At 56.2% G+C, this 16,956-nt stretch overlaps 1 protein-coding gene across 3 annotated transcripts in view; it reads left to right on the top strand.

Annotated features, from left to right (window-relative positions):
- The window catches only part of SH3PXD2A (SH3 and PX domains 2A), a 248,330-nt gene that overhangs the window by 175,707 nt on the left and 55,667 nt on the right, over positions 1-16,956 (top strand). The window contains exons 7-8 of one of the 3 annotated variants that reach the window (XM_065923260.1): positions 8,300-8,344; positions 14,894-15,025. In XM_065923260.1, coding sequence (XP_065779332.1) covers positions 8,300-8,344; positions 14,894-15,025 — 177 coding nt within the window. Of the gene's footprint in view, positions 1-8,299; positions 8,345-13,877; positions 14,040-14,893; positions 15,026-16,956 lie in introns of those variants that run through there. The other 2 variants (XM_065923259.1, XM_065923258.1) reach the window with 2 other exon arrangements.

Below are 16,956 nucleotides of genomic sequence, written 5' to 3'. Positions count from 1 at the left end.
CCCGTGAGTTACCTTGTCCGGCACCAACTAGGCTCAGGGTCTTTCCCAGCCTGAGGATGCCTGTATGTGTCTCGGGCCACCCCAGCCAAAACCTAGGCTAGAGGGAGTGCAGGGCCCTGGGCGCCAAAAAAGGCCCTGGAGCAGTGGGGTCAGCTGTTCTCACTTTCCCCACAAAACCTTGGGGACTGAGGGCATTGAGTAGGTGTCCTACCATCAGCCTCTGGGGGCTTCCTGTGAACCGCCTGCTGTGTTCAGTGTGACATGAGGAGGCTGAGAGGGTTAAGACCCCAAAGGAACTTCAGCTCTGGTTGGAGAGACTCGTAACAAATTTTGAAGAATCACCTGCTCTTCAGATGCTTGATAGGACTACCACACTATCCAGACATTCTGGAGCCAGTTGACACAGTCAGTGAACCAGACAGAGACCCTGCCCAGGGCAAGATGGGGGCGGCCTGCAAACCTTGAAAACGGGGTCATCCTCAACCCCACAAGTGAACTCAGCTCCCAGCCCCTGCTCTCTCATCCCACCCCAGCCTCCCCTGACAGTGTCCAGCCAGATGTCACTGTGAGCCCTGCTCCAGAGGTGGGGTCCAGCAGATGCAAGGCCTCCAGGTCTCAGCCCCGCTGCATCATCCCCCCATCCATGAATCCCCTCCCGGGGCCCTGCCTGCGGTGTCCGGCTCTAGCCTGTCCAATGGTCAGGTCTGGGCAGCCTGGGACTATAATGATACACTTGAGTGGCAGCCTCAGTGGTGCCAGGCAGGTGGCTGAGGGAGCCAAATAGGCTCCCCCAAACCTCCATGACCCCTGAAGTAGTCAGGAACTCCTGGAAGAGTGTATTTGATTGTAAATATCTGGGCCCCATCCCTGAGGCTAGAGAGTCAGTGGGCCATAGCCAGGAACCTCCAGCTGTGACATGGTAAATACTCATTAGATAGTTGGCAGTGGATTCATTGATAATTTGATGGCAGAAGTCCAGTCTGGAGAAAAGAAGGCATTGCATTTTTTTTGTGGCCCTGAAATGGGGTTGTCCATCCTGGGTCCCTTGCTGTCTATGCCATCTTTCCAGGCTCTTGTGAAGACTGAGCCAGTTGGACTGCTGGGCAGGGGCCTGGAGACCCAGCAGCCGCTCACTTCATCTCTGGCCCTCTGTTTCTGCTATTGCTACTGCCTCATTCTCACCGGCTTTGGCTGGGGGAGTCGGTGGATGGGAGAACTGGAGAGGGGATATTCTAGTAAGTGGGGGAGGACCACCAAGGCAGGCCACCCCAGGGAGTGGGGGGTGGATAGGATCCGGGAACTCTGAACAGTATTGAGCTTGTGTCTTCCATGCACACCAGTGCCTTGGCGTGGGGAGAGGTGAGGGCCAGAGAGCTGGGGGGAGGCCATCACCCCAAGGGGCGGCCGTGGGGTCAGGCAGCAGCTGTGGGAGACCTCCCCACACAGCGCCCCTCTGTCCGCCCACAGCACAGCTGATGACCACAACACCTGTCTTGAACTGGGAAGCTGAGGGTCTTCAGAGCAGGGTGGAAGGAAGAGGCAGGGCTGCCTAACAGACCCCCTGGGCAGCTGCAGTGCTCCCGAGGTGCAACCTTGGCCTCTCTGCCCACACCTTCTTGGGCTGGGCTCTCTGCTGGCCCCAACCTTGGCCTTTGTGTGGGTGTCCTTGGACTTAGTCCCCAAGGGGCTCTGGAGTGGCTCCAGCACCCCCCCACCCCCACCCCACTCCCCACCTGAGCTGGGAGACTGACTGTTCTCTGACCGCCTGGCTCGGTGGCCAGCGGGTTAGTAGTGCATTCCTGCCCCAGGCTGGGCTGCCCCCACATGGACTCTGGATTCTGGGAAAGGCAGGTCCCAGGGAAGGAGAGCAAAATGAGAGGGATGTGGCTGTGTTTACCAAGGGAAGCCCAACAGAAATAAATGAGCCTCCCTTGGCCAATGGCCGTGGTGGTGGGGGGAGGGGGGGAACCAGAGAATGAGGTCCCCCATTTTTAGATCCCTTTGTTCCCCATTCCTGCCAGCTTGCCTGGGCTCCAGTCCGACCCATCACTTCCTTGCTGTGGGGCTTTGGGAAAAACCTTAACTTTCTTGAGCCTCACTTTCTGTGTCTGTGAAGTACAGATTGTGAAGTACAGGATTAAATTAGATAGTGCCCGTCAAATGGTCAGCCTGTTACCTAGCTTGCAAGTTAAAGAAGTGGGAAGTAGTGTGTTTTTCTAGCCTCAGCCCTGCCACTCACTTGTTGCGTGATTTTAGGCACTCTTCTTCTCTCTGGTCCTAAGTCCCTACATGCTCCTTCCAGCCTTGTTTGTTTACTTCAGAATTCTTTGGCTCAAAACCCTCAGACCTTGGGCAGGACCAGCTACATAATTTATGGGGCCTCTTGTTCGTAAATTATTAAACATCTCAAACTGGGGAGAGAAGAGTGTTAAACCAAGCACAGGGCAGGTCGCACGTCATACCGCCCTGAAACCAGCCCGGCCTCAGAGGTTACGAGCATCAGAGGCACAGCCAAGGGGCTGGGCCTCCCTGTAGCAGCACTGATCCCTTACCCCTCCAGTCCAAGGGTGTGATATTTTCATACCGTTAAGCACTGACGACGAGCTGGAGGCTGCTGCTCACCCTGGAACAAGCTGCAGAAAGGTACCCCCTGTGGGCAGCAGCTCACACACCTTACACAAAACTGTCCCCAGCTTGTACCTTTGTGACTTTGGACTGGAAGTCATGTTTGAGCTATTACTTGTTCTCTGTCTTGGCCATCTTAATTCATGCCATGCTTTTTCCGGATGCCATTCATGCAACTTACACTGTCGTGCCTGTTTCCGCTGCTCTGAGCATGATGACCTATTTCAGGCCCCATATATCATGTAGGTCAAGTTGCTGTTTCTTTGTGAAGGCCCGTTACCCCTGGAGGGCTCTGGTAAACATTTGAGTTACTTCATGCCTACGACAGAACACTGCCTGCAACAGGGATATATGGTCTCCTAGTGAAAAAGTAGTTCCTTCTCCTTCTACTATTAAATTACAGGGTTGGTATGGCTCAGAGAGTAAAGAGTCTGCCTGCAATACAGGAGATACAGGGGACCCGGGTTCAATCCCTGGGTCAGGAAGATCCCCTGGAGAAGGAAATGGCAACCCGCTCCAGTATTCTTGCCTGGGAAATCCCATGGACAGAGGAGCCTGGTGGGCTCCAGTCCTAAGGGTCATAAAGAGTCGGACCTGACTGAGCGACTCAGGACAATTAGTTGATGGCCTGAAAGCAGTGACTGAGTTCCCTGGTGGCCTAGTCAAAAAGGGAAAAGAAGCACGTGGCGTCCGTAGGAAACTTTAGAAACCTAGCCCAATGTATAGTTCCCTTGTACGAAAGCAGAGAAAAGACTCGAATACTACAGAGAAATCCATTCGGGGTTGCAGTGAGGTAAGAACAATTGAATTCCCGAAGAGAGAAGTCTTGAGTGTTCAAGTACGCTGAGATACTGAAGAATGGAAGGACATAGAGAAGACAGTGGAGCACTCACTCCTGGCAGGGGTCCAGCTCCTCCTCCCATCCCAGGAGCCCAGGGCGGGGGCCATGTAAGCCGATAAGGCGGGTGACCCTGCCCTGGTCCCCCTGAACCCTTGGTCTGCTTTCATTCTCCGAGGAGTTTATGGTGTTGGCTGTTCTGTCTCTCCCACCTGGGCTCACAGCCCACTCTGGATTTATTAGTTTGGATGGGTGGAACTTGCTCTACACCAGGGGAGAATTCCTGGAAGCATGGTTGGAGACTAGATTTGGTTAAATTGAACCCAAATCTCCCTGCTCTGGAGTTACTCAACATTAAAAGAAACCTGATTACAAACCAATAGGAGTCCCTCTCCTAACCGAAGTCTACCCAGGTGTTTAAAATGTAGTCCATGGGCGTATATATGTGTTTGAGGGGAACATCCTTAAAGTCGGGGGCCCCTGTGGTATTGTTCTTTGACTTCTCATAACCACCTGGACTTGACCCAAGTTAGGTTCAGCACCTAAGTGTCAGGACTTGCTGACCCCTGATTTCCTCTGGGCCTGGATTCTTGCTGCCAGTAAGCCAGGAGGAATGACTGTAGCAGGGACCCCACCTCCTGTGGGGTGACCTCAGGAGGGACCCTGTCTTCCATGTTTCCTGTCTCCCAGGCACACACTGCTTTCATCACCCTCTTTGTCCCTGTCACCCACTCCCCTTCTGTATCCAGAGGCCTAATTCCTCCTGCTCCGAAACCTTTCACGAGCACTAGGCCACTTTGCTCTTAAAGCAACCCTGGAAAAAAAAGATGAAGTAGATATTTTTATCACCATTTCACAGAAGGAAAGGGGGCTTGGAGATTTGCTAAATGCCCAGAATCAGTGAGCTAAAGTGGCAGAGAAAGCGCAAGAACCAAGATTTTTTTAAAAAATTCTTGCTCCAGTTCCTCTTTGTCTTATGTGCCTCCTGAACTGTTGGCCTACTTCATTTGAGTTTCATATATTGAGCATGTGTTCAAGTGGTTTTCCCAGGAAAGGCAGTCTGATTCTCTGGAAAGATTTGTTTCAGCTGTGGTGCACTTGTGTTATGGAGACTAGCAGGTTTCTACTGGAAGAGCTTAGAACATGAAACCAGTATCTTGGAGATCGGTGGGCCCCAAATGCCTGATTTTACAGATTAGCTCAGAGAAGTCAGGCCACTTGCCCAAGGTCACACAGCCAGCAAAACCAGCTGTGCAGATTCCCAGTTACATGCCCCGTGCTTTCCACCAGGCCCCGTGACTCTGCTCTTAGGGCCCTTGGTCTGTCACCAGAGATGGGGAGTAGAGACAGCAGGGAGGACAGGAAGCAGTTGGTTCATGTCACTCGCAGCTGCTCATTTGGCTGCGCCTGCCTCTTGCTCCTTCACCCTGTCCCTTCATCTCGCCATTTTCCCAGCCTTGAGCCAGCAGCCATGTCTACCTCCTGGCTGGGGGGCCAGGGTTTGTGAGCCAGGGGCCTCTCCTCCTCTGTTCATTGTAATGAGGTGGGAGGTGGGGGCGTCCTTCCCGCCCTGGGAGAGGGCTTGCTCTGGTGGGCTGGAGAGAAGGCACCGCAAAGGCGGGTGGGATTTGGGGTGGGAGCCGCGGAACTGGATTAATTCTGTGGATATCGGGGACTGGGAAATAAATCACGTTTTTAAAAGACTTTCTTTTTTTTTTTAAACACAGGCTCGTTTCTGGTCTGCTTCCCATTTTCCTTTGGAAAGAGGAAAGGCCTGCTTATTGAGGGGGGAGGGGGGGTGGGCATGAGCTCGGGTTGTTCCACGTTTAGGCGTGGGGGCTCCGTTTCCAGAGGCCAAGGGACCTCTTCCTGTCCACTGGTTCCAGATGCCCATGCCCCAGAGGCCTAGAAGGGCATCGGACTCTTCAAGATGATGATTGAAAAAAGATCAACCAAGTGGCAAAGCCCTTGTGAGTTTTTAGTCCACAGCAGCACCCACTTCTGTCTCCTGGAGGTTTGGAACAGCTCTCCTTCTCTGACAACCTCATCTCCTAGCGTAGGGGTTGGCAAATCACTGCCCACAGACCAAGCCCAGCTCACCATGTGATTTTGTAAATAAAGCTTTATTGGCACACGGCTCACTCTTTCCTCTACAGATTGTAACATCAGAGGTGAGTCGTCTCAACAGAGACCACGTGGCCCACAAAGCCTCAAATACTGACTCTCTGGCCCTTTGCAGAAAGTCTGTCGACCACCTGTTTTAGCAGAACACGTCTTCCTGGGTTCACCAGGCTCAGGCCAAATGATTTCCCTCGGCTCACTGACAGACATTAGCACTTCCCAGACATTTCCTTCTGAAGAACCCGAAGGAAAGTGCACAAAGTAGTGAAGCCAGCAGAGATGGAGAGAGGTGTGGGCAACCTGTTAGCTGGCTCCCCCAGGGCTGAGTGGGGCTGGATGGCGCTGGGAAGGGCCTGGAACTAGACTTGCCCCAAGGGGGTGAGGGTAGCCTTACTGGGTGGCAGCCCACTGGGCCTTATCTGGGGCACAGCAGCAAGAAGTCATAGCCCAGCAAGATCTGGCTCCAGACAGTGAAGCCCCACGTTCTGAACTCGGACCCACTCAGCTACAGCAGTTGAAAGCCTCAAGCCTTGGAGTGTATCTGTCTTGTCATGGCCCTACCAGAGTGTGAAACCTGGGCCTGCCGGGTTCCTGCTATCCCAGGAAGCTTCTGACTGCTAGGCCCAGTGAGAGACTCTGGCTGCAGGGTGCTCGTCTGGGGGTGTAGTCCCCCAGCGTCCGCTCCCCCCAGTTCCAGCTGACACGGGTAGGCAACTCTGGGTGCCAGCATCTTGTCGGTGCATCTAGTATCTTATTGCCACCTGGTCCTCATCCTCATAGCTCCAGGAGTCTGACTTTCCTGCTCCCCCAAAGCTGACCGAACCAAGCTCATGGGATATGCCCAGGGAAGAGGTTCAGAGAGGTTAAGTAACTCTATCAAAGGGGCAGAGCCTAGATTTAAATTCAGACAGACTCCAGAGACCGCCCCAGTAGAGTCCCACTTTGTTGGTTTTACAGTGAGCTCTGGAAGGGTCAGGCTCCCAGGTCTACATGGGGAGCCCACCTGCCATTGGAAGGTGGCTTGTTGAGCGAGGGAAAGTCAGGGGCTTTAAATGGTGAATAGCTACAAACTGAAGCCTGAACCTGTTTCCCCACAAGAGATGGACACTGTACTAGCTGTGTGACCTTGGGCCAAGTTACTTAACCTCTCTGGTTCATTTTCTTCATTTGCACAATAGAGGGAATTCCTTATTGTTGTAGATTTAGTGTGAAAAATAGATGAGTTACTATATGTAGAGTGCTCAGCACAATGCCTGGTGTACAGTCAGTGCTGATCCGTGTCACTGCTGCAATGACTATTACTTCCATCTGTCAGGTTGCTCTCCTGGCTGGCGCTGGGCAAGCAGTCCAAGGCTTTGCCTCTCAGACTTGCATCTCCACATTTCCTTCCCACTGCAGCCACTGTGTCCAATGCTATTCTTGCTTGGAAGCAGTGAGCAGTTCAGCAGAGGACGCACCAGCTGGGGTGTCCCAGACTTGGTTCCATTTCTGCTCTACTACTGTGGCCTCATTGGAACTTAGGCCAGTTCCTTCCCCTGTCTGAGCTCAGATTCCACCCGTGCAAAATGAGGCCTACCCAGCTCAAGGACTCTCGGGTGTAAACAAGCCACTGTACCCTATAGGTAAACTGTCAGCTTTATGCGCTGACCCTCTGATAGTCTAGAAATGTTCACACCATTGATTAGGCCAGGAACTTTTTGTCTCATAATGTTACTATTTCACATCTCATGATCTTAAGTTATTTTAGATGCTTTGATTTTGTTCCTCTTGGTAGGAGGATGACTTTTAACCTCATCTGACAGATGAGGAAACTGAGGCCCAGATCCCACATGACTGTCTGAGCCTGGACAAGAGCCCTCATTTTTTCTGGTCTCTAAAGGTCCCCATTCTTCTGAGTTGGAGTTGGGGGGTGGGGCAGTTGGGACTTTTTAAAATGAAGCTTCCTTCCATTCTGCCAGGGCCTGTCTTCTAAAGTGAAAGAAAGTGAAGTCGCTCAGTCTTGTCCGACTCTTTTTGGCCCCATGAACTGTAGCCCACCAGACTCCTCTGTCCATAGAATTCTCCAGGCAAGCATACTGGAGTGGGTTGCCATTTCCTACTTCAAGGGATCTTCCTGGCCCAGGAATTGAACCCGGGTCTCCTGCATTGCAGGCAAATTCTTTCCCATCTAAGCCACCAGGGCTTGGGCAAGGGCTGGACAAGACATGGAGGCCCAAGTGGTGCAGTGCCCAGAGGCTGGAGGCTGGGCTTGGGCTCTCCAGCCCTGATGGCTAAAGCTCCAGGCCCAGCCTACTGAGCCTGCTGGCCTGGTGAGGATCCCTGGAGCCACCAGGCCCTGTGAGGCCAGCCACCCACGTGGCCAGAGAGGAAGGTCCAGGCTGCCTTCTCCAGGGCAGTGATAACCCACGGGCCCTATTCCAGGCTGGGATTGTGGAGGATTCTCTGTGCTCCAGAGGATTCCTGCGTTTTGCAGACACCTCATTATCCCCGTCCTGGCCGGCAGTGTCCCAGCGCCTCTGTAATCACTCCGGCCCACGCCCAGCAGCCGTCCCAGGGCCAGGAAATCACTCCCCTCCCCTCCCCCGCCTTCCGCCGCCGGCCCAATGCGGCGCCTGCAGCCACTCGCCGGTGGACCTCCTGCCTGCCTAACGGTTCTCTCTCCTCCTCTGATTCTCTCCTTTCCTGCTGCTGCTTGCTCTCGGGGGGACTCGGAAGTGTGGCTCTCCGGCTGGGCTGAGTCTCCCAAGAAGGAACTGACAGGTACCGCCTGGTGTACATGTGAGCGCATGCGTGTGAACATGTGTGTCCCCGTGTGTGGGCGTGGGAGCCGGTGCCCGCCGGCCACGTTCTGCCTGCTTCCCACGTTCTGCCTGCTTCCCTGTGATGTGTAGCAGCTCTTTGTCAGCATGCTGGCGTCTCCTCAGCCTGCTCTTGTCCTTTCTGCTGGCCTTCCCCTCTGCCTTCCCGTCGACCCATTTTTTAGGTCCCAGATCCACTTGGAGCCCTTTGAGGGGCAATGACCACACAGCACAGTGTGGAAGCAGATGCTCCCTGGACCCGGAATGTGTGGGTTTACATCCCGGCTCTGCCGCGTCCGGGTCTCGGGTTACGTAACCTCTCCAGCCGCCCTAAGTGGATTCAGCAGCATCTCCCCAGAGCTGGCACACAGAAAGCATCCAGGCGGAGCTGAGACTGCCATCCCCATCCACCCGTGTGAGGTGGGCCTGCTGAAGGTGATGAGCCTCCCGCCAGGCTGTTAACCCCAGGCAGAGAGCTGGAGTCCCCACACCCCAGCTGAGACAGTGGCCGGTGAGGGGGGTGGGGAGTCCTGTAACTGTGATGAAGTCACAGCCCCTGTGCTTCAGGGATCCAGAGTTTGGACCTGCCTCTGGTCTCGGGGACCTTCCAAACCTGGGGCTGCCTGGCCACCGATGGCCCTCAGGGACTTGGGCTTGTGCCCTGTATCCAGGTGGGGCCAGGCCCAGGGTCAGAGGCTTGCTTTTTGCCTTTGTCTTACTGGACGATGGCAGAAAACCCTAGAGAGCAGTGTTCTCAGCTATGAGATGGGGGTGGTGTCAGGTGGGGATGGGGATTTCCAGAAAGGTCTTCTAGAAGCCTCCCCATTTCTGAGTGCCACCTGGCCCTCCTTCCAAGCCCAAACCTGAGAGCACAGGTGAGGCTCGGGTTTGGGGCCCAAAACAGAAAGGTCAGAGGTCAGAGGGAAGGGGCTGGGCCAGCCCCATCCTCACTCAGCTGTAGGCTGGGAAGAGGAAGTGAACATCCTGGTGGGGTTGGGGACGGAGGAGGCAGCAGGTAGAGGACCCCTTGCCTGTCCCAGGCCCCTTACAGCCATTCTTCTGGTGTCGCCTGTGACAAGGGCCTCGGCCTGAGCTAATCACTGGGCTCCCGGCCCTTTTTCCCCTCTCCTGAGCCAGTGAGCCAGAGCCCACTTGGCCCACAACAATACATTTTATTCACCAAACGTATAGCCTGGCTGCCCGAGGGCCTATGGAGAGGCCAGCAGGCGGAGGCCGGCTTGGGAGGAATCCGTTGTGAGGGACTGAAGGGACCTTGGTGGGACGCCCAGGGTTTGGGGGGTCATGAATAGCGTGGGGAGCGGGGGGTGGGGCCACTGTAGGACTTGGCTTCTCAGGATGAGCCCAGCTGTTTGGAGAGAGAGGATGAGGGGAGGTCACATGGGCCAGGAGAAACCAGCCAGACTGGGGGTCCAGGGCTGGAGTCTTGGGCGAGTCGCCAGGTCTCTCTGGGGCGGCCTTGGTTTCCCCATCTGGAATGTTGGCAAGCTCAATGAGACAGGAAATTCAGGGGTAAGGGGTTGATGCTGGGGACCCTTGTAGATAAGGGGCCTTGCGCTGCTTAGGCGGGCACTCACCCATGAGTGGGCCCAGCTGGCAAATGCCCACTGCCTGCCAGGAGATGAGGTCTGAGAAAGGACAGAGCCGTGGCCACTTCTCCTGGCGCCCATGACCCTTGCCCTAACCTACCTGCTGGTTTCAAGGCTTCAGAGAACCTAAGCCCTTCCCTTCCTCCCTAAATCTCCCATTTCCTGTTTGCTTTATAAACACCGTCTACAGTTTACATAGGGTATTAACCCTGTCACTTCATACCATGCTCAGAACAACCGCACAGAGTAGGTACTGTTGTTGTTCCTGTTTATGGATAAGGAAGGTAAAGCTCAGAGAGGTTAAGTGTCCTCTGCAGGGTCACAGAGCTGTTAATTATAAGGACAAATCAGGACCAGACCTCAGACCCTCAGACTCCAGGTGGATGCTTCTGCATCAGGCTCTCAGACCATTACTGTGTCCAGTGCCGTGTCCCATGGCCCCAATCCTGGGGTGTCTGTCTGCCCTCATCAGGGCGACTCTTGTCTAAACCACATGGTCTAGTTGGGGAGCAGTGCCCCACAAGAAAATCCAGTGCACTATGGCTGTGTGATTGGGGGGCTGCTGGAGGGGCAGGTAGAATTGGAGGTGGTAAAGGGGAAGGCATTCCAGGCAAGGGGCATAGTTGGAGCAGAGGCTTGGGTATAAGAACCTGCCTAGAATAGTGTGCTGTGTTGAATTTTGCCTGGGTCAGAGGAGTTGTGTGTCAGGGAACTTGGGGAACTCAGGTTGTCAAGAAAGACTGAGCTTGAATGTAGCGTTTCTTCTTTCGTCAGCAGGGACCCACTGAAGGTGTGGGAGCAGTGGACTTGATTTGGCAAAAGCCTCGTGTAGAAGCCTTAACGTCGGCAGCCAGATCAGGCAGGAGCCAGGGGTCCCTCCAGGTGGTAGCGGGAGGAATGCAGGTGTGAGGCAGGCGTGGGGCAAGGCTCTGGGGAACTGCCAGAGCCTCAGCAGATCCAACCAGGGGCTCTGAGAAAGGCACGAAAATGAGATGGAGGAGGAGATGCTGGCGAAAAGTCCCCTTCCAATCCGGGAGGGGCTCTTCTCTCTAAAAGGAGCACTCCCCTTCTCCATGCCTCCGCCAAACTCTTCCTATCTGAAGACAGGAGGCTCCCTCCACTGCATCTCCCCCTCCCTCGGGCTGACTCCCTCAGCCCCTGATTTTCCAGGCCTGGGCTGGGAGGCGATCCAGAGCGGCCTCTGTAGGATGACATCACCCAGAGGCCCGCCTGCCGAGTGGTTTCTCATCCGGATACCTGCTCCCAGCTCACGCCCGCCCAGGCAGCCCAAAGAGGCAACACCCTAAGAGGCAGATGCCAGAGAGAGTGAGCAGGGGGCTTGCGTGTGCTGGGGGGTTGGGGGGGCAGCCAGGAAGACAGAGTGTCTGTCTGTGTGTCCATCTGTCTGGCCCCTAACCTGCGGGCCACTGCCTGTCTTCTGTGCTCTGAAATGCCTGGAGAACATTTTCTTAACTTTTCTACCTGTGTCCCAGAGTGTCCAGTCTTCAGAAAGCTCAGGCCAGTTTTCCAGGGGGTGGGGTGGAGGTGGGAGCAGCATGTGGATTTTCCCCCTCTGAAAGCTTGCCTCAGATTTACTTGGCTTGGATTAAAGTGAGTCTCTCCATTCCCCGGGACCCTGCTTACCCTCTCAAACAGCTTTTGGCCTCAACCCCATCACTCCTCACTTCTCCCTCCTCTAATTCCCCATCTCCCCTTTTCTGCCTTCCAGAATTTGTAGTTTCCCCAAATTTTGGAGGTGAGGCCCTGCTTGGTGTATCTGTATTGGCTCAAAGCAAGCTGCTAAATCACCTTGTTCATCCATCTGCTCATTCATTCATTCATTCCACCCAACAGTTACAGAGTCCCTACCCTCAGTGGGCCCTGTGGGTCTGGTCAGTAGGTACTGCAGTCGAGAAGAAACCCACACTCCAGTCTCCATTGTTGTTGTTCGCCAAGTCGTGTCTGACTCTTTGCGACCCCATGAACAGCAGCACACTAAGCTTCACTGTCCTTCACTCTCTCCCATGAGTTTACTCACATTCAGTAAGCACTGACTATTTGCCCAAGCATGTTCAGGTCAGATGAGGCAGGGGCTCTCCTCGGAAGCAGTGGCACGTGGAGGGCAGAAGTCAGGACATGAGCAGTGTCAGGTAGGCCCAGGGGTTCAATCCCAGCTGTGTGACCTCGAGAAAATTGCCTCATGAGCCTTAGTCTGCATGTGTGTGAAATGGGACGCTAACACGCGCCTACTCTTGGGTCCTTCTGAGGCTCCTCTGAGACAGCAATGTGATCTGTGATGGTGGGCATCCCGAGTGGGCACTGAGGAAGGCTTGCTGTTGATGGTCGGCATCATCTGGGCTCTTGGGGCTTTGGAGCTCTCCAACCAGCTGGAGAACTCCCATCTTCTCTTCGTACCTTGAGTTTTCCTCTCCCACACACTGGCAAGGGAGCCTCTGTGTCCCACAGGCTAGGGACTGGCCCTTTTTGTGCGGGGTGCCCTGCCAGCACCCCCCCTCCCCTCTGGGGACACAGTGGAAAGTGGTCTCTGCCAGCCCTGTGCCCAGCGCTGCCTCTGTCCGGCTGGCAGGGGCAGGCACGGAGGCTGGCCCCATCTGAGTGCAGAGCCAGGCCGGCCCTGCTGCCCAGCTGTTGGTTGCATTTCGGCCTGAAACCCAATCCTGGCTTTGGAGGGGCCTGGGGCAGTGCGTGTGCATAGCCATGTGGCAGGCCTCAGCTGGGACAGGGTCCCTCCTGCTTCTCCAAAGGGCTGAGCAGGGACTGCAGGGTCCTCACCTCAGGGGAGAAAATTGGCAGGGGAGGTAGATTTCTTTCCCCAACATCGCCCCCTGCCCTCGGTTGGATGGAGCCCCTCGGAGGGAAAGACCCCAAGATATAAGCAGTGTTTCTCACCCTGGCTCTGTGTGAGAACCACAGGTTGTAGGGCAGGGGTCTTAAAAAAAAAAAATAGCTGAGACCAATTAAATCAGCCTCTCTGGGGACGGGGCTCGGGCATCCATGTTCTTTAGAAGCTCCCCAGATCTTGTGGGATCAAGTTGAGATTCGTTATGAGGAGAATGGGATGTCTGAAACAAATCAGGGGCAGTTCTGTAACAGAAAGAGACAGACTTGAACTTAAAACACAGAGTGAATTTGGTTCTCTCCATGAAGGCTGTGTGGGCAGGCTCAAGCCTCTGCTCTGGGTCTCTGAGGTGTCCTTTGTGAAGTGGGAAGGTAATAAGATTGTTGTGAGGATAAAAATGCGACAGGGTACATGCCTGGCATAGAACATTTGCCAAGTTAGACTCAGGCATGTGGGGAATGTCACTGCAGGCTGAAGCACCAAGGGGGCCATATGGAGCCCAGGGACCCTCTCAGCCATTTCTATAGTCAGGCTGGTGGTGTGAAGACCCCAGCTTTTCAGGAGATAGGTAGATGTGTGGGGCAGTAGACACGTAGTTTAAGACGTATACTAGGAGTTCCCTTTTCGGGGGAAATCAGAGGGGAGGGGGTCTGGGAAAGCTTCCTGTAGGAGGTGACCAGTGTGTCTCTGGTTCGTGGATCCTTTCAGCTCCTAACTGGCCACGTGTCATCTTAGGTGCTCCCCACTCCACCCTAGTGATGACGACCATGAAGTGCAGAGAGGTTTTAGCTGGATATTCAGTGCCATACAGCCAGTGAGTTGGGATGCATAGGGTCTGTCCACCTTCCATCCCGGTGTTTGCTTAATGCCTGTTGCACTGGTCCAGTGGCTCCCAGTCCACTGAGCCGCTGCTCACTCCAGGGCACCTCCAGCCTGCTGCCCTCCCCCTGAGCCCCACCTCCTGACCCCTCGAGATCCTGAAACTGCCAGGAGAGGGCGGCGGGAGGCTTCTGGGAGCCTGACCACAAGCCCCAGCAGAGCTTAAAAGCAGAGGGACGCTGAGTCGGTCTCCATGTGGCCGGAGGGCGGCAGCCAGGCCAGACGATGCCCCGACGGGAAGCGGGGCTGGAGGCGAAAGCCTGAAGCCGGACCCTGGGCACCAGGCCCATGGGCTCAGTGGCCGCGCCTTGGTGAGCCCGAGGGGCAAGAGTGGAGCCGAGCTTGAGGAAAAGTTGGCGGGGGGCGGGCTGGGCTCTCTGGCGGCGGCGCTGGCGCTGGGACTTTCTTCTTGGGTTTCAAGTAAACAGTCTCGGCCCTCCTCCCCCTCCCCTGCCTCCACCCCCGGCTCCTCATTCGATGGGTCTCATGTGTTTCTATTTAAGGGCTGCGAGTAAACCCCAGTGATTGGCGGCCTCAAACCCTCTTGACTTCTCGCCTGGGCCCGGCCGTGGAGCCGTCCTCTCCCGCTCTCTCCCTCTCCCTCCCGAGGGGAGGACTGCTGACTCTCTTTCTCTGGGTTTACAGGGGTTGGGGAGAGGCCCCGAGCCCTCCTCCTTGCCTGGCCTTTCCTCTCTCCTCGACTCCAGAATCAGCCCCCATGGGCCGCCCGCCCGCCTGCCCGCGGCCCTCCCCTCGCACCCCTGTGGCCGAGGGGTCTGGAGAGACCACGTCCACCCCGGGCCTCTCCTCCGACTCCCTCTGCCTTGTGCTGGGCCGTGATTAGTTCATCGCAGCCACGGGCTTTTTCCCTCTGAGTCCCCTCCGCCTCTGTCTCATCTCTGCCTGTCTCTCCCCGCTCCCCGCCCCCTCCACTGCCCCCTGGCTCCCCATGTCCCCCGGTCCCCGCGGCGCAGCGGGCCGGTGTGGGGCCCTGCTATATGGCCTGTCCTTGGGGCCCGGCGAGCTGCGAGCCCTGGCTGCGGGCAGCCTCTCTGAGCGGCACTGGCGACCAAGCAGCCTCCCCCGAGGCCGATGGACAGGGGGCGCCCCGGCCGCGGGGCCATGGCCGGCCGCTGGCTCACCGCGTGCTTTCTGCCCTCGCCAGGTGCCGACACCAACGCCGAACCCATGATCCTGGAACAGTACGTGGTGGTGTCCAACTATAAGAAGCAGGAGAACTCGGAGCTGAGCCTCCAGGCCGGGGAGGTGGTGGATGTCATCGAGAAGAACGAGAGCGGTAAGTGCCCGGCTGGCTGGCTGGCCGGCCCGGAGACCAGGAGCCCGGCTGGTTTTTGTTCCCCTCCTCCTCCCCCACCTCTGCAGCTATACGTTATTTCCATCTGGCGGGGAGAGGGCCGAGGAGGCTGAAGTTTCCCCTGTTGGTTTGGGCTGCAGGCCAGCAGTTTGCCTGGTGGTGGAAGAATGTCTCCAGCACTCGGAGTAATTAACTGGCTTGTGTTAATGCAAGGCCAGGCTGGCAGCACGGGTACCACCGTCCAGCCTGTGAGCAGGGACCCTGTGCTCTCTGAGGCCCAGGGTCAGGTAGCGCCCAGCTCCGGGGCATCCTACAGCATCTTCTCCCTTGGGGCCATAGTCAGGCTGGGAATGAGGCAGGGGTGGAAGAACCTGGCTGGCTGGTGGGACAGGCAGGCCATGACGTCACTATGGGGTCCAGGGTCCTAGGGCGGGTTGTCTGAGGAAAGGCCAAGCCTGTGGAGGTTGGCTGGTGTCTGGGCTGTGAGCTGACTGCCCCCTGCTGAGCTGAGATGAGGGCCCAGACCGGGGGATGAAGTCAGGTCCTGGGGCCAGGGAGGGTCCCACAGCAGCCGTCCTGTCAGTGGAAACTGAGGCTTTGTCCTGTCTGGGCCAGGCAGATGGCTGTCTGGGGGGCTGCCAGTTCCCGGGTTCTCGTCGAGTGGGCCTCAGTGCCTCAGCAGCAGGAGTCTCTCAGGGGGAGTGAGGAGCGCTCGTGTCCATCAGTCTGAGGTGCAGGCCCGTGCGACCCCCTGCAGGGCCCGGGGTGAACTCTGGTCCAGGACACTCATCGTCAGTTTGCTGGTGACCTGCTGGCGCTTGAGTTGGTTCCTGGGGTGCTCTGTTTTGGTTTCGGTTTGCAGTGGGGGACGGCCCCCCGCACCGAGCTTGTGTTGGAGCCTCTCTGAGCTGTGTTTGGAGGACACTCCCAGAGGGGAGGGGCCTGCTCTTTTCCTGTTCCACTCTATTCTTCCCAGTGTTTTAAGCTCTGACAGGAAGACAGACCAAAGGACGGCTGTGCCCACTCTAGAGAGAGAAAAACTGAGGCACAGAAAAACTGAGGGGAAGTGAGACACCTGAAGTCAAAAACAGAACAGGAATGTTCTTGGGCCCCTGGTTCATGTGCCTAAGGGCAGCAAGTAGTGAAGTTGCAGTAAAGGATACTGAGGAAATCCCAGCTGGCCTCCTGCGGGAGGTGAGGTTAGGCTCCTGCTGCAGGAGGCTCGGGGGCTGTGCTGAGAACAGGGCTGTGATGCCAACATAGACCTGACTCATGGCCCTCCTGGGTGTGGAGTCTTCAGAGCTTGTTCCCCTCTGAGAGGTCAGGCTCTGCCATTGTGTCTGGAGTCATCACCGCCGTGGTTGGCAGCCGTTGTCCCCACCCAGCTGCCCCCAGGGTAAGGCCTGGGCCCTTCACCCCAGGTGCCCACACTGGTCCCCTTCCTGCATGGCGTGGCTTTCGGCCTTTGTCACAGTATCAGCCCCATCTCCCCGTCCCCACAGAAGCTGCACGTCTGAGGGGCCTGGCTCTGGAACCCTAAGCACCTCAAGACCCAGAGAAAGGGCTCTCTACTGGTGGGATTGGAGACACCCACTGAGGAGGTAGAGACATGTTTGTTTGGGGGCGTGGTCCAAAGGAAGGTGTGTCGGCTTTTCCATATAAAGTCGGGGCTGCTTAGAAGTAGATTTCTGGCTTAGGGACCCTCTTGCCTCATGTCACCAGTGCAGCTCTATGTCTGTATGGGGAGCCGTGAGCCCCCGTGTACCTGGGTACCAGCTGCTGGCCAGGATGGCTACAGAGGAGACCCCCCCACCAACTAAAGGCCGTCAGCCTGTTATCAAACTCCTTGGCTCCCTTTGCCCTGTCACCCCACATCCATACCCTGCCTGGGAGTGGAGGAGGGGGCACCTTGA

Source organism: Muntiacus reevesi, chromosome 2, assembly GCF_963930625.1.
Source record: "Muntiacus reevesi chromosome 2, mMunRee1.1, whole genome shotgun sequence".
NCBI lineage: Eukaryota > Metazoa > Chordata > Mammalia > Artiodactyla > Cervidae > Muntiacus > Muntiacus reevesi.
The sequence above is the reverse complement of the archived record's forward strand: the minus strand, read 5'-3'. Positions and strand labels throughout refer to the sequence as shown.